This window comes from Aythya fuligula, chromosome 22, assembly GCF_009819795.1.
Source record: "Aythya fuligula isolate bAytFul2 chromosome 22, bAytFul2.pri, whole genome shotgun sequence".
Lineage (NCBI taxonomy): Eukaryota > Metazoa > Chordata > Aves > Anseriformes > Anatidae > Aythya > Aythya fuligula.
Genome location: NC_045580.1, coordinates 1,780,081 through 1,802,536, shown reverse-complemented (window position 1 = coordinate 1,802,536; position 22,456 = coordinate 1,780,081). Strand labels below are relative to the sequence as shown.

At 47.3% G+C, this 22,456-nt stretch overlaps 2 protein-coding genes across 7 annotated transcripts in view; one reads left to right on the top strand and one right to left on the bottom strand.

Annotated features, from left to right (window-relative positions):
* Positions 1-2,847, top strand: part of APLP2 (amyloid beta precursor like protein 2) — a 47,825-nt gene extending 44,978 nt beyond the window's left edge. For all 6 annotated transcript variants that reach the window (XM_032202024.1, XM_032202025.1, XM_032202026.1 and 3 more), the window contains 2 exons: positions 341-496; positions 1,289-2,847. In XM_032202024.1, the coding sequence (XP_032057915.1) occupies positions 341-496; positions 1,289-1,390 (258 nt within the window). In that variant the 3' untranslated portion in view covers positions 1,391-2,847. The remainder of the gene's footprint in view (positions 1-340; positions 497-1,288) is intronic.
* A 15,785-nt stretch (positions 2,848-18,632) lies between these two features.
* Positions 18,633-21,146, bottom strand: LOC116497934 (transmembrane protein 45B-like). The gene is made up of 5 exons (XM_032201997.1): positions 20,960-21,146; positions 20,478-20,690; positions 19,780-19,964; positions 18,986-19,131; positions 18,633-18,759 (listed from the first exon to the last, which is right to left on the bottom strand). Exons 1-5 carry the CDS (start codon positions 21,144-21,146, stop codon positions 18,633-18,635), a joined length of 858 nt encoding a protein of 285 aa, XP_032057888.1.
* Between the last annotated feature and the right edge of the window lie 1,310 nt (positions 21,147-22,456).

Here is a 22,456-nt window from a genome sequence, read left to right as displayed (position 1 = left end):
GTCATGCAGAGCATAATGCAGAATGGCATTTCTGCATGAAGATCACAGTAAATACATTAGATGCTAACTTGACTCTTTTGTTGCAAAAGCGCTTTGTGGGGTATGAAAGCAGTGTGAGTCAGTGCTTGTCCAGAAATGCCTAAACGGGGAAACAACTTTGTGTTCATTATCCTTTTGACAGAAAGGGATGAAATACTTACACTGCCAAGTATAATTGGTCGTGCCTCGATACCACAGATGGCTGAAGACCTTACTGGTGGCCTCCTTTCAGGTCTGCATTTAGCAGGGCAACTCCCACATCACTCCTCCTCTACCTGCTCCATTGTTTTCTTCCTTCCAGGATAACGACAACTCGCTTCGTGATGACTTCAGTTTCAGCAGCAGTGCCCTTATTGGGCTGCTGGTGATTGCTGTTGCCATAGCTACTGTTATAGTCATCAGCTTGGTGATGCTGAGGAAGAGGCAGTATGGGACCATCAGCCATGGAATTGTGGAGGTGAGAAACCACTCCTGCTCCATCACAGAGTATGAAAATAGTCAGCATTGAATCACATGTTGTGTGTAGGGGGCGAAGATGGCAGTAGCTGCCAAGACATCAACTGCTCTGCTCCTAGCTAGATGGGACTTAACTCTGTTGAGGCTGACATCTTCATCGCTTATTTATTAGCATGCAGGTACCACTTGTCAGTGTGCCATGCTGGGACCTGTCACTTCACAGTTGTATTTGCTTATCACAAGGAATTCAATTAGGCTTCCCTGTCTGGCTCGGGATAGGATTTAACAGTAAATGAGCTTTTCAGGCGATATCTTTAGCAGGGGAGTCAGTCAGTCAATCTATAGTAATTTGTCCTCCCAACTAATACAGCAACTATTAAGAGCGTGATAAGCTGAACACTGAGAAGCAGTTTTTTCTTAATCCTTCAACTCCCAATATGCACACTGCTAATGGCAACTTAATGGAGTCTGAAGCAAGGTGTTCTTCCCCTTTGATCAAGTGATGAGGGAAATTATAATGACCTCTCTAATGAGAGAAATGGGTCCCAAATTTGTAATGTTAACTAACATATTACAGATCTGGGGAGAACATCTCCAAAGGAAAAAATGCAGGCAGTAGGAATTAACACCTGACTAAGGGATTCTGTTAAGCACATTATTTTTGTGATTTAGCTTTTTTTCTGTTTACCACTCGGCACGGTATTTATTTAGCATTTGTCAATTAGCTCTACTTAATACGAAGTAAGGCCTGCGAGTACCTCCTCTGAGCAGTAACCATCTGGTCTTTCTAAAGGTTGACCCAATGCTTACCCCAGAAGAGCGGCATCTGAGCAAGATGCAAAACCATGGCTACGAGAATCCCACTTACAAATACCTGGAGCAGATGCAGATATAAAAGAGATGAAGATACAACAGCCCTGACCAGAAAAGGAACAGGGCGGAGGGCCAAAGTGGTCCAGTGTTTTGGATCAACTACTGACCAACAGTTGCTTCAAGAGGACTTCATCTTACATTCAGAACTCCTGGATCATTAAGACTATAATTACTACTGTAGAGTTGCAATTTCCATTCTTTTAAATGGGTGAAGAAATGATAATATAACAATATGATATATAAATCTCCTTAAATGGGAAAAATGGATCTATTGCAGATATTTGACTGAGATGTAGTTTTCTTTTTTTTAAATAATCTGAAAAATACCAGTTCCGTTGTACTGTTGTCTGATACAAGCTCTATATATATAAAATGGGAAATGTTGATTTTTATTTCTGATAGACCACCTGTATATTGAAGGTCATTTGTACCAGCCCACCTTGTAAAAAGGAGACAGTTGTGGCTCTTCAGTCCTTCTGGCTTTTATATATAAAGCAGTATTCTTTTTTCTTTTCCTTTTTTTTTTTTTTTTTTAAGTGAATTTCACTGGGAGTTGCAAAGAGATTAATTTAGGGATAGGAACTATGACAGCATAAGCAAGGAAGCAATTTGGAATGGTAACTAACAAAAATCCTTATAATGAGAAAAAAAAGAAAAAAAAAAAAAGAAAAACCCATCCTCATACGCCAGTGGTGTGCACCCTGCTGCTTAGCAGGTAGGGCTCTAGGAATCAAGACTCCCTGGAGGCAAGGAGTTAAAAGGCTTCTAGCATCTCTGTTTATAGTTATTCTAGTGGAATGTTAGAACATGGTTTGTGCATACTGGGGTCTGCACATTCCCCTTTCAGATTCAGTTCTGCTCTAGAGTTGGAAGTTCCTGGTATTGAATTTAAATCCTCCGTTCTTGAACCAGTTTCCTTCAGTACTCACCTGGCATTAACAGCCCCCTCTTGCTACTACTTTCTAATTTTCCCCAGCTCTCCTGCCTCACCAACATGGTAAGTAGTTAAAGAGACGCAATGTTTTCAGCCTTTGCATCTCTTCCAGTGATGTTGGGCCAGAGGCACGGCTTTAGGTCTTAGCCCAGAAATGACAAATCACTGCAATAATCAGCACCTTGGGAGCTGATGAACGTGGAGTTCACTTCAACTGGGGAGAGAAGAGGGATAAGTTGAGAAAGGGATACTGCCTGCTTTAAGGGAAATTGGATGCATAGGCCCTGAGAAGAACAAAAAGGGTATCGTTCCACTCACCATCATGTCTTTGTAATGCTTGTATAGTTGGTGTTAATGCTCACGGCTTTTTTAAATCTGGAGGTTCTGGTAACCTGTGGTGTATTTTTTCTATTTTTCCTGTGACTTTACTTTCTTTTCCCTTCCATGTCTCTTCCCACTATGCACAGATTTACCTGCAAACTCCTTAGTGTGGTCTGTGGGGAATGTACAAAGTTTAAACACATCAATAAACACTTTAACTTCCAGATGGTTTCTTTTCTTTATTCATAGACTTCCTTAGTTTCCCTCTCCTCCCACCGTGCCCTTGCCAAACCTGTGGGGTCCTTTCCCCACCTCTTTTCCCACCTCTCCTTCACCTCCCATCTTTGAAGGATGTGCTGATACTGAGATTGTCTATTCTGCCCTGCCCAAAGTTGTTTGTGGCACTTCCAGATCCTGATGAGCTTTGTGGAGGGAAGGAGGCATGATACTAAACCAGTGCCCAGGACTCCTGAATAGTGTTATATCCTCACGCTGCAGCTGTTAGACACCCGAGCACAGGTCAGTTAGAGCTGTGGCTGCTGTTTGTAATCTGGCTCTTTGCGGGAGACGTGAAGTGGTGATAAAATGCCAGAATCGCTCCCTGGATGAAGGCAGCTGCTGGCACAGCTTCTCAGGGGAGCAGAGCCAAAGCTCCTTGCGAGAACAAGCTGTTGCTGCTCCTCAGCCATCCCCCTGCCCTTCCTAGCTGGCTGTAGGAACAGCTCCAAGCTGGAAGTAGGGGTGCTGCAGGAGATCTTTGAATTCATGGGTTAAGAGGGCATTCAAGGAGCCAGCTCTCAAATGGTGACACAACTTCATTGAACTCTTCCTGTTGTTGATGGCCAGATCTGAAATACTTTGAAGATGTAGGAGCCAATGGCAATACTTTGCTAACCGTAATTAGTACTTACTGTATCACTTTTAATATCTGTTTTAGGAAGGGAACTTGAGTCTTTGGCTCAACTTTTTATTCCAGAACACCTAAAACTAACAGCCTGTAAAGCTCACAGCTGTCCCTGCCTCTGTCTGTCATTTCTCTTCTATTTTCCTTCTTTGAAGTGTGACCTCGAGCACAAATTTCTCCTCTCTTGCATCTCACTGAAATGTCCGAAGAGTCATTGCCATTTGAGCACTGTTTTTGAAAGCCAAGAGACGGATTTGATCTTCCTTTGCATTGACCTGAGCAGTTCCCAATAGGTCTGAATGAAGAGGGGAAGAGGAGGTAGGAAGAAATGTGAAGGTTTAACAGCTTTGAATAGGAAACGATTGTGTCCTGTTTCTCCTTAAACGTGGGCTCCTCGGTTTCACTGGAACCTCCGTGTTCTGGCTAAATTATTCAGACTGCAGGAAAGAACAGATGCTGTCCTAGAAAATGCCGTCTGTTGGCTTGTCACAACTACTTGGGAAAGAGTTTTGATTTTTAACTGTAAATTTCATTTAAATGATGCTGGAGCAAATCTCAAATCCAAAGCTGTTTCTCAGGCTGCACCCGCAGGTGGGATGACCCGAAAAAGAAACAAATTATAGAGGCTGTGGATTGAATTCTAGAATTGAATTTGGGCATTATATTTTTCCTTCAATAAATTCTATTAGACCTACAAAATAAATACATCAGGCCTGAATCAAAGTCTATTAGTTCCATGCTTTGGTGCACACTGCTGAGTGCTCAGGATCGATTCTTTATGATGGATTTTGACTGCAGCTCCTGAAAAGTAAAATGTTTAAAAATGCTTGCTAGATCAGTGCTAAAGAAGAAGTGCTAAAACATCTCCCAGCTGATACTGGTATCAGCTATGCAAATGAAGGGCAGATACTGGCCTTCATTTGGGAAGTGTCAAAACTTTCATCACGGTAAGACACTTAAAATTACATGCTCCAGAGCACAGTGGAACAGTTTATTGATAAAAGACAGCCTTGCAGAGTGTTTCAGAAAGTTGCGTGGCAGATGAAAGCTGTGATTTGAAAACCTTTTAAGAGGAGCTATGTGGTCCTCCCTTTCCGAGTGCGTTGGCAGAATGAAGGATTAAGGTGGAACTGAATCCTCTCCAATTTATTCTGCTTCTCCCTAATGCAAAGGGCAGACCTGGGCGCACTGATGGGTGGTGAATGGAGTAAGCAGGTGTAGGTAGCTGTGTGAAATGGGTAGCAGATTCCCTCGGGTGCCCACAGCCTTTCAAACCCCAGACCTTCATGGGGTACAGAGATGATTCCTGGTGTGGAAGCATGCTCGCTGCCCCCCTGCTGATGTGTTTCTGGGAGAGTTGAGCAATGCAGTTTGCCTTGGTTGCTGGCAACGACGTGGTTAAGTAAAAAGGGTTTTTGCTGTACAGGGTTATGTCTTTGGAAACTGGGAACACAGAGCAGAGGAAGAAGCGCTGGATCAGTTTGTCTCCTTATTGTAAATCTGTTCATTAATAATTGCTTTTCTGAGGGTGTGCAGTGGGGTAATGTACACAGGAACCACTCTGTGCACGATGGTAGGTGGATGTAATGTGGGCAGATTGATTTCACCAGCCTCACTTGTTTTTAATGTGGAAAGCAATACTTACTGAGATGCACACAGAGCATGTTTTCCATTCTTAGCCCCGGTCAGCCGAAGAGATTGAAGGTGTTTTTGACGGGAGAGGCCCAAGCACATGGTGATGTGGTGCCTTCCCCTGTGCTGCTCCATCAAAAAGAAACATTAACCTGGAGCACATAAAGCCTCCGCTTTCCCCCTTTACAGCTGTGATGGCCTAGCACTGAGCATTGCTGTTCCTGGGAGCAAGCTGTAGATCTCAAGATTAACGCAGTGCTTAAAGTTGGTGTCAGCAGGCAGGGAACTCTTTGTGTCTGGGCTTCTCCAGAGCAGTTGTAACTCATTATTTGGCATCAGTACTCTACTGAGATGGCAGAGGCTTTTATACGTGCACAGCAAGGGTCAGACATTGAAAGCAGATGAGCTGGGAGAAAGCCCATTTTTATAGGACATAATAACACGTAGCTGGCAAGTCGAGTAATAAAGAGTAAGACAGAGAAATTGAGGGCAAGTGGAGCTTAATGCTGAAGTTAGGTATTTTGGAAAGTGTGAAAATAGTTAAGCTTTTGAGAAACGGTTGGCTGCTGGAGGTGAGCATTGATCTCGGAGCTGTATGCAGGATGGCAACTAGGCAGAGCGGTAATCCTGACCCCACAGCCCCCTGCCCTGCTCTATGCACGTCGTGCTGGCTCGGCAGCGATTTCTCAGCCGCCACAAAAAGCCGCCTGTGCTCTCGAGCCTCAAGCCCCCGTGGGACCACGTGCAAATCACCTGGCTGCGAGCCTTGGCAACAGCATGGGATGGAAGCCCAGGGGAGCTGTAAGGCAGCAGGCTTGAAAGCCGTTTCTCCAGCGCATGAAGTTAGGACATCCTTAACCCGTGCAGTGCCTGCGATGTCTCCTCTCGAGCTCAGCTGGTGATCCCCGCTGTGGAGCAGGCACCAAGCAGCAGCACTGCTGCAGATGTGGTGGGGAGGCTCTGCTGAGTGCAGCAAACAGCGGAGACGAGGCGTTACTGTATGTACCTGTGATTCGATCCTGCAGGAAGGAGCAGGTTAAAAATAACAAGAGTTCTGCTGTATTTACCAGTGACCCGTGGGGGGACTGTGCTTTGCTGCAGGAGTACTTAACCTCTGGCCTGTGGGCTATCTGTGCGGTCTGCCAGGACAATTTAATTCTGATTGTTTTGTTTCGAGCAGCTCTTCTTTCCTGAGAGCAAGCTGGGAGCAGGCGGGGGACCGAATGAGGCTCTCATTAAATAGCATCAACCAGCCTCTGGATGGCATCTGGGAGGTTCTCCGAGAGGCTGCCTTGCCTATTGCCAGCAGCACACTGAGCAAACCCAGTGCTCAGTTGTGTTGGACTGAGGGTGACGGGAAAGGCTGGGGCCTAAGGTGAGCAGTCCCATCTCTGAAAAGGTTGCCATGATGCATGGCAGTGGGAGTGGGTAAAGACTCTGCAGTAGCAGAGTTAAGAGCTGAGGAGATAACTGAACACGGTCCAGGAAGCTTAATATCCTCTTCCAAAATTGCTAGCTGTACCAGGAACAGCTTGGGGATGTTCCTGTTTTCCAGACTCTTGTGCTTCCCTGTCCTCCCTCCCTCTGCTTTGTGGGACTGTGAGTGTTGTGGAAAAGTACATGACTTAGCCTATTTGTTTGCCATGCCTTTGCCTTTCCCAGATGGTCCTTTTGTTCTTGATCTGAGACCAGAAGGGGCAGGGGCAGCCAGTTTTACCTGTGAATTTTCTCTGTAGCATCCTCCAAGTCCCCGTTGTCTCCACGGCAACAGAAACTGGTCCAAATCCTCCCTCCTGTGCCTGGGCTCCTGGCCACCCTGCAGGCAGCCCAGCCCCGGGATCTCACCGTGCCCTGCTTTTCTCACCATACCCTGATTTTCTCACCGTGCCCTGCTTTCATCTGGGAGCAAGGATTCCCCAGGAAGGTGCCCTCAGCCCCTCGGCCTCCTCACCTGCCCCCTGTGAGCATCAGGGAGCACTTGTGTCCTCCAGCTGGGGACAGCACGGACATGCAAAAGCCTCGCAGGCCTCTTCCAAGCCCCTGCCTGCACAACTGTGGCTTTTTCCTGCCTGCCTGCACAGCAATAAGTGGAGGCTTTGCTCTGGTTTAAGACCACTGCTCACGTGGGCTGTGCCTTGCTGCTCCTTCTAGGAGGCCGTGCTCCAGGGGAGCAGGAGGATGTGATTTCTGCCTGTACCGCCAAGGCTGCCCCTGGTGCACAGCCTGCTTGCTTCCAAGACTGCAGCACACCGTGGGCTTTGCCAGGAGCTCCGGGTTTTCTTCCATCCGAGGAAGAAGAGGACACATTTCCTGCAAGAAATTAAGTTAATCACAAAACAAAAAGATATTTTACTTCACCTGTCAGCCGTGGTGATTGCAGGGATCTACACATAGCTGTAAAGCTGAGAGGTGTCTTTGGTGCTGTGGCCTTGAGACCCTTGGCACTTGGCACAAATTGCTGAGCCCAAGATCGTGCCATCTAGCGATGCTGCCTGCTGGGATGGTGTCCATGCAAGCCAGCCTGTGCTTGGCAGTGCCTGCTTCAGTGCTGCCACGTGATAGCAAGCCCTGCCTTTAGCAGGGCCTCTTCACCTGCTCTCCCCTCTGGGCTGAGGAATTTTTGGGAAGGTGATGTCAGGAAGGAGCCTGGGTGCCCTTCGGTAGCCATTTGCTTGTGGGCTGGCTGGCAACACAGTCCCCTTGTACTGGCAGAAACAAGTATGAGCTTAAATTGTTTTGAAATTCCCTCCTTTGTATACATGTACTATGGTGCTAACGTTAAAGAGGTTGAGGGGTGCCTGCTTGTTCTGCTCATACTGGCCTGTGTGGACACTGTAGATCAGATTGGTGTTAGGGTTGCATCCGAGCCACTATCCAGCCCCCTCCTGTGGAGGAGGATTTCCTGAAGGTGTTTGGCTAGTCGGGGAAGCCCAAAACCCAGCTGAATGACCTGTGAGATGGAGCTAGGGTGGATTTTTAAAATTTATTTCTTTTTCTTTTTTATTTTTTTTTAAGCTTTGGAGCAAGGGCCTGCAGTAAGTAAGAGTAAGGGGTGTAAAGGTTTTCTGAGCAGAGGGAGGCAGGGATCAGGGCCTACAGGCTGAGGTGGGCCCATGGTGGGCCGGCTTCTTCTGTGGAGCTGTGCCCAGTGCCCCCAGGCCTCGTCTGTGAACAGCGAGCAGTCCTGCAAGCAGCAGCAGAGCCGATCTGGTTAAAAAGAGGCATTATTATTCAGGCTTTTTTTGTTGCTGGGTGGCTCAGACAGCGGCTGTGTTGGGTGGATTTGGGCCTGTGGTTTACGCAGCGCAGCCTGGCACAAGAACAGAGCAAAGCCGAATCTCCCCGGGCTGGCGCTGTGTCAGCCAGCACAAGGTGAGCGACAATCGGTTCCTCCAGCACGGTGCCTTGGCAGGGAATAATCCTGCAGCTGGTGCAGGCTCATGGAGAAATGTAGGTTGGAGGGGACGTCTGGAGGGCATCTCACAGACTGTTGTGGAAAGGGATGGCTCCAGAGTCAGACTGGGAGCTCAGGGCACTGAGTATAATGCTGCTTGTTCTTGCAGCTGCTCCCTACCCTGTCTGTGGGTTTGGGGGCACAAAAAATTAGCTGCATTATTATGTTGGGTCAGTAGAGTCTGAAGGAGAATTCCCTTGCCATATTAAGCGAAACCTTTTTCTTCCTCTGGGCAGATGCACTTATTTGTGTGCATCCTAGGGATGTCATCCTTGTGATGCTAGACCTGATTTCAGTGTCATTTGGGGAAGCTGAGTTTAGTGAAGGGTCCCGGCTGTCAATTCTTGCTACCTGTTCTCTCTAATCTGGTTTACAGGCCTCAAGACTTGGTCTTGCCCTGGGAAGAAGTGATTATGGATGTGAGCTTTCAGCAGGTGCTGAGGTCCAGAGGAAGCAGGTGTTCATCATGCAGCTTCTTTGGGGAACAGCTCATTGCAACACAAGTATTTCCATGCTGGAAAGCTGTGGGCAAGGCAAGGGTCCAGCTGTTTTCTGCCAGGATGTGTTTATGATGGGGGAAAATTGGTGGGTTTTTGCTTCTAGGCTGAATTTTGCAGCTAATACTTGCTGCTCCCATGGAACTGAGCATCAGCTCCAGCCCGTGGTGCTTCTCCAGAGTGGTACGGCAGCTGCAGGGTCATGCAGCCTAGCTGCAGCAATGCCATTTATTTAACGTGATAATCCCTTGTGAAAAGATGGTGTCCCCCTCCCCATAATTCTGGGAGGTTTTTCTTACATGTCTGCTTGTTTTAAGGGTGAGGATCAAGAACATCAGGGCCCTGCAAAGGTGTTCCTGCTGCGGTTGGTGAGGCATTCTTCGTTTTCCAAGGTGATGTGCCAAGAACTATTGGCCAGAGAAGAAACTGAAAGGTCCTTATATTTTACTTACAAGCCTGTTTGCTTAAGTTTCTTTGTAAAAATAGATAACACTTGAATTTCTTGTGAACCAAAACTATTAGTGGCATTAAGTCTTCCTCAGAAATCAGTTTTCTGTCCAGCACAGCAGTAGTGCTGTTCTGGACACAATCAAGTATCATTAGGTATCATGACATATCATTAATCATTAGCTCTTGGTTTAGATGTTTTGGACAGTGCACTTTTTCTTTAGAAATTGGCTCACTTTGAAGAGATTTTAGTATTCTTTTACAGCTCTGTATAGCTAATACAGCAAGGGGGAAAGGACTAAGCCTGTCCAGCAAAGCTCTACATCTGTCTTTTCTTTTAAATGTTTATTCTTTTGTGCTGAAGCTTCAATTTCTGCTCACACAGAAGATATTTCACTTTTTTACTATGTATGCATAATGATGTTTTTGTGTGTAAAAAAGCTATTATACAGATGGTGGGTGTTCTTTGTTCTTTTTTTTGTTGTTGTTGTTTTCTTTTTTTTTTTTTTTTTCTTTCCCCCATGTATATCTGAATAAAAATGCTTAACTTTATAATTTTATTTTGTGGGGAAGCTTTTTTTTTTTTTTTCTTTAAATGAAAAATCTTTAGGAGAAGGGGGCTCTGATTTTTATTTTATTTTATTTTTTTTTTTAAGGCTCCAGCCTGATGTTTTTTATTGCTCATCTCATTAGTTTTTTGGTTTTGTTTTGGCTATGGCAAGGAGTTCTGCAGGGTTCCTGATGCCAATACAAGAAAGGTTCAACCAAAATGTTTTTATTTTAAGTAATAAATCTATTTTGATGGATAGGCTTGTGTTTTACTTGAGTAGAGTTAAAGTAGAGGACATGAGCTGGACTGAGTTATTTATGCCATTCTTGTGAGTTATCATTTATTCTGAAGCTTTTACAAGCATCTTGTAGGTAACAGGTACATCGTAGCACCAAGAGAAGTCAGGCAGCACACAGGATAAAACCTAACACACAATAAAAGCTTGCCATCAAAACACAAATAGATATGGTTGTCTGCTCACTCTTCATCATCCCTGCGGAGCTAACAAGTTGGCTTTACAGCCATGTTTACACGTCCCTGTCTGTCTGTTAGACAGGACAGTCTCCATCATTGCATTTAAGCCTGGCCCAACAGCTCAAGTGATCAGATGACAACAGCATCACTACAGGTGATGGAAAGTGCAGCTCCAATCACCAGTTTCATGATTTAAAATATTAAGTTATAGCTAATTTTAGATACACGCATATATACCTCATTAAAAAAAATCATTCTTCATCAGACCCTCTTGGAAAGACAAGGTAGACACATGATTAGGCTGACTCTTCTCAGCTTGCTCCTCCCAAAGACTTCTGTAACAAATAGATCAGATGCAATGTTAATTAACAGCTCAACTAAACCACAACAGGGGCATAGAAACAAGCAAACAAATCCTTATTTAAACAAACTTTTTTACTAACCACATGTAGGACAAGGAACAATTTTATCTAAGATAAGTATTTTGCATTTAAAGGCAGCCTAAACAAGTTTCATTGTAATGAAGGTTCTCTTCTTAAATGCAGTTTACAAGGTGACACCTCTGGGGTCCAAATTGTAGTTAAAACCCAGGCAGCTCTTGAAAGCCATTTCCCTGAGCCATGTCACAGCTTCTCCAGGTAGGTCCTGCCTGACAAATTCAGGAACGAGGTTTTGTTTTGTCTTCATCTTGTAAATAGTCTCCCCCTGAAGATGGAAAGGAGCTGTACCATACCCAGCGTATGCCACTAGCCCCCAGGAAGAAAATGCAAGGAACAGACTTTTTTCGCCCTCCTATCTCAGTTATGGTCCTCACCAGGTGATGGAGCTGTTGAAGTGACACAGGGACCTTGTGTGGTGCACTGAGGGCAGTGGCACATCATAAGCTGTCAGACCAGCAAAAACAATGCATCACAAATACAGTGTTTATATATATATATGTTATCAGATAGATTCACAAGTAAAACCATCACCCTCAGCCAAAAGAAATGATGGAATTCACCAGGGAAAGAAAGCGAGGTCAGGAATAAGAGGCAACTGCTGTTCTTTCTTCATGACCATTTGTGGTGAATAGCTAATAAAAGCGATCCCAGTTCCCCAGATGGGGATGTGCTACTGGCTCGAGCTGTGTTACCAGTCAGTGCTGGCAGCTTTTTATTTGATCTAGCTGTTTCGCACTTATGTCCCCACCACAACATGGCACACACGCTGAAAACATTTGGAGAATGATAGTCCTGTAACAGCGTTAAGCATTTAAAGAAAGCTTTTGTGGCATTCAAACCCACCCTCTTACACCTTGGCGCATGCAATAAGCCACAGGTACCCAGAGCAAGAGCTGCAGCCATGAACCAGCCTGCTGCCTTGGGTGTGCTGGACATAAAGAAGACTAAAGATTTGCTAGATCAGAGCAGCTGGGCTGGGCTGGGCTGGGCTCCCCAGGAAGTGCCCATACCAACCCTGCTCAGCCTGCGTTGTTCCTTCAGGAGCACCCTTCCTTCCCTCCCCACAGGTGACCTAGAAAAGAAAGGGGAGAGAAAACAAAACCAGAACAAACAGCAGGTTATGATGTCAAGTTTCCCCTGCTGTTTGTTTTTTTCTTCCCAGAGAAATTCATTTTGTTCCCTTTGATTTGGCAGTTGGAAGAGGACAGGTGTATCTCAGTCTCCCAACTTGCTTGGGACAAAATCACCTGTCCTGCTTTTCCTTACCACACACAGGAGACAAAAAAACTATTTAAGCATGTTGAGGAAGAACATCTGAAGAAAGCAACTCCTGTTCTGCCTATGGCACTGCCTTGACTAATATTTCCTCTGCTTTCCAGTCCCTTCTGGTGCTTCAAGTCTGACCATCACAGTGGAAGACTGACTGCCTCAGAACTCCCTTTAAAAAAAAAAAAAAAAAAAAGTAATCTTCTGGCATTTTGCCAGTTCTATTCTGTCCATTATGGTTAAAATCCCTGTCCTGAGAGAGCACTTCTCATCAGCCGTGCTGCCTCTGAAGCTAACATGCCCAGCACCCTCCTTGCTCCTGGTACGTTGCACAGCGCAGCCTAAGCATCTATTTCACCTTCTCAGGTACTAGCATGGATTTGTCTATGAGCACTCAGGAAGGAGGCTTAGCTGGAAGCAGGACAGAACCATCTATGTTCACCACGTTTTTATGGATTTATATCCCAGGTGTTTCTCAGACAAGCACCCAGCACAGACAGCTAACCCAAGAGCAGTGTTACAAAACCCTACCTGCACGAACCGCATCACATCCTGTAAAACAAAGAGCTACTACCAGGCTTTAGCTTAAAATCCAGACTGGAATTATTTTTTGAGTTTGATTTGAAATATCACCACTATATCCAGAGTGTTGGGCTCACCTGAAGTTGCCCCCATGCTTCTATGCCTTAGGAGGCAGCTGCTCTCACCTGAAGCAATATTCACATTACATCTTGTTTGTTTGCTGAGCGGCCATAAAGCTACTGTGCTGCTGTTTGATACTGAAGGACGCCCTATGAACACAGCAATTTATTTGGTGAAACACATCAGCACACTTAGTTTTTACTACGTTTTCCCCCCCCCCCCCCCCCAAACTGCAGTTGTTCCTATCTATTTTCAAAGCAGCACTGGAAAAACCACCGGCCAAAAATTCATATACCTATCCACATGTCAGGCAAGACATGAGTGATCCCAGCAGCCCCAGACAGGTTAAATTCCACAGACGATACTTCAAGGGGAAAATTGAACATTATTTCAATAAAGCCACTCTAATGTAAGTGTCACTGAGACTCTCACACAGCATGATTTATGAGCATCGTCTTACACACACACATTCGGCAAAGTGTTCGCTGGTCTTGAGTCTCATGAATTTTAGTACAAAGACATTAATGATTAGTTTCTTGTCTCCATCATGTTGTGTAACTGCTGCTGAAGCCCAGAATTACGCAGCAGCAGAACAGCCAGAGCACCACAACGAGACCAGCCTCACACCATCCACGTGCAGCCCCAGCAGCTGCGCTGCTGAACCCCCATCAGCCAAGAATCCGGCCCACCGTGGTGCTAAGTTCTTCAGCCTGAACAAGGGAAATGCTGAAGCCCAAGTTTTAAGACCAAAGTAAAATGCAACAGCCCCATGAGAACTACAGGACCGCCCATTTAGCTGGGCAGGGTGCTCAGCCCTTGGTGGAAAGGGAGAGGCTGCATCCAGCACAGCAGGCCAGCCAGCAGATCTCCATGCACGTCCTCAAAACCAAACCTTCCAAAGCCCAAGCCTTCAGGCATCCCACCCTCAAATCAGAAGCTGCACCAACAGGGGCAGCCTCCAAAATATCAGCCTTCCAGAAGGTAAACTGTGCGAGTAGTGCTAGCAAGTGAAAAAAAGCCCAGAGGAAAAAAAAAAAAAAAAAAAAGCATCTGCTCTTTTCAGGACTACAGAAGCAACAGCAATCACCAGCCATCATTCAGCTGGTTAGAGCCAGAGCCTCACCTTGCTCTGCCCTGTTACAGCCAGAACCCCACTGCTGGGTTCACCGATGTCAGCACCATGTGTGAGCAATCACATCAGCACCAAGCACCCCAAAATCTGTCTCAACAGTAAAGCCACCCTCGCCAAAGCTGGAGAGCTCGCCACTGCCTGGCAGGGTGACAGCGCTTATCTGTATGCTTTGGTTTTCCCATGAAAACTTGGACCCTCTTCTTTCAGCCACATTCTCAGTATGTTTGTTAACGGTGAGAAGGATTTACACTTGCCTTGCATGGCTCCAATACAATTAATAAAGGAGGCCTCCCACATTCTGACTCTGCCTGTCCTGGGACAAATATCAGGCTTCCCCTACAGATACTTCACTAAACCCCAAACCCAAATTACATCTTTTTAAAATACCACTTATTCCTTAAGCAGGGGAGCAGCTGAGATGCTTCCTGCACCTTATTCCTCTGAGCCACTGAGAGATGCATGCATCTGCCTTCAGGTTTTCAGTCTCCATCCACCCTCTCCCATCTCATGTGACTGCACACCTCAGCAGGCACCAACGAAAGCAGCCTTTTTGTGGTTGGGACTGCCTCCCTGAGCCAACCTTTCTCTGCTGTGAGTGGCTGGTGTGTGTGAGACCCCAGCTGGGTTGCACCTAGCAGCAGTGAAAACAGCCAGATATTTTGGTGCTGCTTGCAGCAAGCCTTACCAATTGCTTTTCTCTGAATTATAATTCACGCCTTATGCTCTCAACGCATCCCCCCATTCAAGCCCCTAGCAAAGGGGCTGTTTGCCTGGGCACATGTGCATGCTAAATGTAGTTTTGTCAGCCTACAGTTGCTCTGGTGGATTTCCAGCACATTGCATTTGCTCATGACAGAGGTGCCCACGCACACCCTGCACAAACATAGGTGGGCTGGCAGTAGCTGGGGGACCCCTTCTGCAGTAGTGCCACTTATAGGCAGTCGGCATAGCTAGGGCCCAGCCAATGCATTAATAGCTGCAATAAGCAGTTTAGCACTTGGTTTTTATCATATATTACCTGCCCATAAGTTTTAGAGGAGATTCAAGTTCTGCATCCTTAAAGAGTATGTGTAAGCATGTGCTGGTTTTTGTTCTTATTTAAATCAGTTGAGTTGAAAGGCAAGAAATACATTAAGACTTATTAAAATAAAATAAAATATGCTTGTTCTAGATGAGTAAAGTGACCTAGAAAAGTTATCCTCTCAACAGCAATTACACTAAGTTTGGAAACTTTTTAATTAAACTGAAACTGTAGATTTTAGTGGTGCATAAAGTGCTAATTTCAACTCTTCTTTAACCATGAACCTCCAGCAAGTCTCTCAGCAACAACAATAAAGTTTTGCATGAGGATGCCAGGTACTGAGAGCCAGCAAAGCTCTTCAAGTCCTCTAGCAGCCCCCCTCCATGGAGTCTCGAGGAGTTTCTCCTCCTTCCTGCCAGCTCGAGGGGGTATCTCAAATCACACCTTGCATTTACTGGCATCTCTTCTGAAGGCTTTCACAGCCAATTCCCCATGTTCACACAGGGAAAAATCCTGTCCTTGACACCTGACCTTAGCAGAGCACTTGTGGAAATGGAAAAACTTCCCTCCCCCTTTCCCTGGTTTTCTTGCAATCCTTAACCAAATGCTGTTTGGATGGTCTGGTTCTTCAGCACGCATGCTCTGTGAGTAGCTGAATTAATTCCCTGCTGTAATTGTGCAACAGAGAATATTTGCCACTAAAAACACTGGTCTCGGTATGCTAATGGACAGGAAATGGTGATAAAAAGCAGGTAAGCATTACCTTAGTTCCTGGCTCTGGCGGTGCCATTTAGTTAAGCATTAATGACTTGCAAACGTGCAGATCGAGGCTTTGTTTTCTGGCCAAGGTAATTCCAGAAGCCTCAGACCATGAGAAAAAAATTTCAGCCCCGGAGCAGCACGTCCACATCCACATCGCTGCTGCCTCTCTGGGAACCTAAAGCACAGATGGGCCATGACAGCCCCAGAAGGAATTGGATGTTCTTGCACAAAATGGTGCTACTACACCAGCAGGGGAACAGCAGAAGCTGGGGCTGTGTGTAATTATCAGGTCCCTGGTAATTAAACCCACCCAGACACACATCATAACCCACCTCTAAGGGGCAGGGATCACATGGAGGGAGATGTCACAGGTCTATACACCCACCTGATTTCAGGATCACCCATCTCTGTCCTCAGTTTGTGACCAGTATGGCCAGATTTGGGGCAGACAGTGCAGACTTTCCTAACCAATACCACTGTCTAGTCGATGGGTTTTATCGCCTTCCAGCTTCAAAGGGAAGGAGTGCTTTGGGTTAAAGGTTTGTTATAGAGGATATAAATTCCATATGGAGGCTAGCTAGGAACTGCTCTACAATGCAATTACAGTGACAACAATCTGCTTATGTCTTTCTACTCTATTGACCCAATAAACATAAGTCATATCTCAAATATGGGACCTCTATCACCCAGCTAGATGGCAGGTAATTTTGTGCACGCTATTCAAAGAAACCTTTGGGTATTCACTATAGGCTCAGAACGTGGTTCTGCTAAGCTCGTCAAAATGATCATTAAGTATTTGCCCTTATTTGTGTTTCTTCAAGGAAAGAAAAAACATCTCTGCTAAAGATCTAAGCTTTAAATAGCAAAATTCCGTCAGTAAGAGAGAGGATCCAAATTCCCTACATAATAGCAAGACAAGAAAAAATGGGAAAAAAGTGACATTAGTTGATCAAAGGGGAAAAGAGGATTTTTTTCCCTTTCTTTTCAATCAAAGTACAGTACATAGGGTTACGACCTATGCACTAAGCTTCCCGTTAATGGCAGCTAGTCTATAACAAGTTGACCGAATGACCCTGCTTCTAGTCCCATGAGAGTTATTAATAACCAGAGCACATCACCTCCACGTAGCACATTTGAAGCTCTCACTCAGGCGCAGAAGATGTACATCAGCACCAGCTAACGACATCAGATTTCCTGGGGAAATCACGGCTCACGCGTGCCAGCCAGCTTTACAGCCCCAAATACAAGTCAGAGCCACGTGTGTCCATGTCAAATGTGGGAGGCCAAAAGCTGTACTCACCTTGGTTCCTTTGCTCCTCAAGATCCTTTCCTCAATGGGCACAACACTGCCAACAGCACATGTTGGTCTTCTTCCAGCCCTGCTCCAAAGGGAGAAAATGCAATTAAATGAAATTTGAAGTGATCAATTCCAGGGACTGTGCAGGGCTGGGAACTGTGACTGTTTCAAGCCAGGGTGGGTTTTTCTTTCCTCCCAGGGCTTGGCTGTGTTTTTGAAACTTTGCAGACCAGCAGTAGAGTTTGGGCTAAGCAGTTTCTGTGTGTGTTTGGGGAGAAGCTCAGCAAAGGTATTAAAAACAACAGCAAAGCTGTTTGCCCAGCCCTTAAAAAGGGACATGGCACAACCACTTTAAACGTCTCCACTTTCTGATGAACTTGCTGTTTTCACTAATCCTGTTTAATGACAACTTCTAAATTAGGTTTTGATCTTGATGACAGGAAGCATCTCCCTATGCTGTTCAACTGCTAAACAAGTGAAGGATGTAAGAGAAAACAAAAAACCAACATGGGCACCAAGTCCAAAGCAGGCACTGAGGTTTTGTTGCTGTCCGCAGTGGAAGCGACCAGCTCTGGGGAGGGAATACAGCTGGCTGAGAAGAAAAGCCATACCTGAGCTGAGGTTGCTGCACAGCCCAGGTCTCAGAGACCTACCAGCAGTATCTGTATGTCCAACCCAGTCCTGCAGAAGCTTTCATCTTGTTCCAAAGGCTCTCTCTCCACACTGAACCCCGCCAGGCAAATGCCCCATCTCCCAGGTACACCAAAATCCCTGGCAAAGAGGCTGCTCCAATTACCTCCTTCACCCTCTTAAATTTTAGTTGAAAACATGCAGAATTGCAGCGATGTGCCCCTGCGATCATGCAACCCCATCCTCTCCATCCTTGCCCCTTTCTCTGGGGACATGGAGTGACATCGTCCCCCACAGCCCGGTCCCTTTGATTTTCATTCACTCCCCAAACAGCTTGGAATCCGGATATCACCTTCCCCATGCTTTCATCCTGAAGGCATGACATTGAAGTGATCCATCATCATGGTTTGTTAAAGGACTTTATTGGTGACCACGTATACGCTGTGCACATTAAGCTTTGTACAAAACCCCCCCCATTAACACCAGAGCAAGCGACAGATGCCGGAGTGGGCTCACAGGGCAGTTTGCCTCCAGCAGCGAGGGCCGGGTTCAATAAGAGCCAAATCAGCTACACCAGGCAGACTCCACCAGTAAACCAGCCCCGCAGATAGCAGCCTGAGAAAATTAAGAAAATCTTCCCTGAGGAGCTTGGTTTGGGCGTGCTGCTGCCAGCAGGATGCCGGCAGCATGCAGGAGCAGCTCAGTGCCTGCTGCTGTGCTCTGCCTTCAGGGCGCTGCCTCCCACTTCTGGTGCTCCCCCATCAAGCGTCGGTGCAGGTCAACAAGGCAAAACTCAAAACCTCATTTCAGTAGCTCTAGACCAGCAGGAAGGAGTTTCCACAAGGGAAACACCCGACAGCATCACTTGTCATCCAAGCCGCTCTCTGGCAGCAGGGCGCCGCTGGAGCCCTTGCTTTTGCGGATGCACATGCCGCAGTCCAGCTCCACGTCGATGTCCCCAAATTTCAGCTGGCAGGACTCATTGCAGCTGCAGGGAGAGACAGAAACACAGCTCAGGTGCTTACAGGCAGCAAAGTTGTCAGCTCTGCAGCAGCACCCAGCCCTCCCCATCCCTTCCAGCCAAGCCATGGAACAGCCCATGCTCCCCATGGACACATGGTTTTCCTGACACATGACACAGGTGTTGAGGTTTCCAGGGCAGGACAGGGTTTTGGAGGTGCTCTTGGCCCTCTGTGCCCCTCTCACCCACGTACCAGCGAGACGCGGCTGCGTTGGCTGCCAGGACGGCGAGGGCACCCGCGTAGTGCCAGCAGAAGCACATGGTGAGGAACGTGATGTTGCTGCGGTCAGTCTGATCCCAGCCTGGTCCTCCCCACGGAGGGGTCAGCACAAACCCAATCTGGTCACAGACAGAGGAGGTGTTAGGCATCAGTACACATCAGGCTTTAGCACGTCGCTCTTTGCTTTCCCTCCTGTTTTTATCTCTGTGGCCAAGCTGCTTCAGCTGACCATGGGCTGGAGGCAAAATAATCCCAGTAACACCCAGACCACTGCCCTCAGCACCATCACCTCCCCACATGGACAGGGACCCAGGGGTGAGCTCCAGGAGGAGAGCGATGCTCTGCAGGCAAGTCTCAGGGCTCCCAGAAGAGCCCAGCATCCCCGCAGAAAGCTGACAACCCAAACGCCAGGCTCTGTGTAACTCCCTAGGCCCCAAGCTGGGTGACTATTTGCGATGATTTAAGCTGTTTACACATCTAAATATTTCCAGTTACTTAAAACAAAAAGGAAGAAACTGGACCTAATAAAAAAGAATGAAAACTCATGTTTGTTGTTTCCCACCCTTCTGCAGTCTAATTTCTCTTTAGCATGCAGACTTGTCCATCCTGCATGCATTGTGTGCTCATATCTCCATGACAGCTCTAGCACTAACCCTTGTCTCCCCCAGTTTCTTACCAAGATGTCCCATCCAGTTTAACCCCATCCAGTTTGCCCCCTTCCTGGGGTAAAGCCCACTGCTCAGAGGAGAGCACTGGGTCCCACTGACCTGCCAGAGCCAGGAGCCCTGCAGAAGGAAGGTGCTGGTCCTGAAGGCCTCCAGGATGACGTGGTCTCGAAGGAACACCTCCAGGAGGGCACAGAGGGCTCCAGCAAAGATAGCCATGGCCAGCAGGGAGTGGAGGTGCTGGTCCAGCGCAGCATCGCTGTAGTCATGGAAACAGAAGAGCAAGCCTGCCAAGATTCACACTGCATTAGGGATTTGTCTGTTTTTTTTTTTTTTTTTTTTTTTTTTTTTTTAAAAAAAAAAAAACAACAACAAAAAAAACCACATTTGAATATTGTGACTATGCTCCAGGTCTTGCTGTGATCTGCCTGATGGGAAGAGCCACCTGTGAGCTCTGCACACAGAGTAGCCCCTAGAGCCGCGGGCATCCCTGTGACCCAGCCAGAGCTGTCAGGAGCACAGCAATGGGCAGCTTCAGCTCTGGAGGGATTAGGGAGCTTTGCCTCAGGGTTTCCTTCTCTGTGTTGGGTGGGCACAGCACATTTTTGTGACTCCAGAGAGAGCCAGCTACTTGTCACCAGGAGAAGCAGAAATCTCTGGGCACAATGAGCAGCCAGCCGTGGCTGGGCTCATGTTTGGAGAGGAACAGGGAGCACATTCTGCACCCTATCACCAGCCACAGCACAGCTGGGGGACTTTTGGCAGCTGGTAAACCCCGCCAGACACCCCATGTCGTTCACCTTCCATGAAGAGAGCCACAGACAGCGAGAGACGATCCAAGCCAAGCGGCAGCTTCAGTGGTGAGTGCGAGACGACGTCCACGATGCCAGAGAGGAGGAAGAAGAGGTACATGGTGGTGTAGTGCCAGTGGGCAAGGTCTGTCCAGCTGTGTGTCTTGGGGCTGTACAGCGTCATGTGGGGACCAGAGGGAACAAACTGCTCCACCAGTATCCCTAGGCAGAGAGCGGAAAGTCACACTTTTCCTTTTACATGGAGGAAAAGACAAACTTGGAAATGTTTCCTTGAGATGGGGAATTCATAACTGTATTTGCCCAGCATCATCTGTAGGAATGCCAGCAGGATCCCACCACAGATAGTGCCACCAGGTTGTCCCTAAGCCCTCCCACAGCAGCATCCCACCCCAACAAGCCCGGTTTCATGGGGGAGAGTGACTGCAGCATGGTCCTGCTGCCTTGCAGGGCAGAGAATCTTCATCCCTTACCTGCCAGAGCAAAGAAAGCTTTGACCGCCCCTTCAAAGACTTCCGCACGCTGGACTCCATAGCTTGGCTGGTTCTCGGCATTTACTTTTCGTCTGAGATACTTCAGGGGGTATCGCACAGACCACCAGAGACCAAAAACGAGGAAGAAGGTGCCCCGGAGGGCACTGCCAAGGAAACTCGATGTCATTGGGCTCACTCACAGGGCCTGCAAGGACAAACAGTGCCTGGGGAGAAACTCAAATTATCCCCAAGGGAGGTCAGGCTGCTCGTTTGCTTGGCTTCCCTGGGGAGCTGCACCCAACCAAGCCACTGCACCATTGGGTGCGAACAGGGAATGCCAGAGATGTGAAGTCACCAGGGAGAAGCTGCCACCATGCACCACTGTATATGTATATATGTATGGGGTTGGATGCGTACAAGCATCAGGACTTCATTGTGCTGAAGAAAAATGCATTAACACCCAAGAAAAAAAAGCAGCTTTTAGAAGAGGCACCATAACAAAGTTTTTTGCTAATAAAAAGCAACAGCACAATTATTTCCTTGGAACATGAGCTCCCTCCAAACCAGATAATTACCAGGGCGTGAATCCAGCTGGCGCCTTCAGCAGCTCCAGCCAGCCGCGGCTCTGCTGGGCCCTGCAGCAGAAGGCAAGGCCAGCACCAGCACCGCTCCCAAAAGGAGCCTTGTGCATCTTCCCTGCAACCTCTGTGTTGCACGTGAGGAGTGACAGGACTTCAGGAAAAGGCATTTCATCTCCAGAAGGAAGAACTCAGACACCGAGGGCATGCCACCGCGCCAACACCACCAGGCACCGAGTAGCAGCAAGGAAGGCAAGGAGAAACTTGAAGAAAGAGCAGCAAGAACAGAAGGAATAAGGAGTTATCTGAGTGCTTCCAGCTGTTATCAGGGCACGCTGATGTTACCTTAGGATGGTCTTGTCTCCTCCAGCAAGACCCCTCTCCTTGCTTTCTGTATACATGTATCGCTCGAGGAGATCTCGCTCCTTCCCTCCTCTCGGGCTCTCTGCTCCTTCCCTTCCACTCGCACTTGTGCGGAAGCAAGCGTTACTCACCCGCGGAAGAGCTACCACACCGCCTTGCATCAGGAGGGCCTTGCATCACAAATCACATCCTCGTGTTTATAAATACCAAAGGAAATTGCAGAGGCTGGATAAACAACTCCAGCACGTTCTCCAAGTCCTCCCACACGAGAAAGTAATTAGGTGCTGTGAAATTAGGGTAGGATGTGGCGGGGCAAGCACCTGAGGTGAGGGAGAGCTCTACAAGGTGTCCCCAGCCAGGTTTTGGCTCTAGTACTGGAGTCATTCGAACTGGTTCAGCGTGGGCAAGGACGGGATTTTGATTTCCAGGCTGTGTCACCCATCGCATCTCCAGGACACAGGTGATGTGGGGAAGGCTCGCAGCTCTTCACACCATGCTAGGGTTTCCTTTCAGGAGGGAAGTTGCTCAACAGCCCTTCGGGCTGATGAGATCGGCC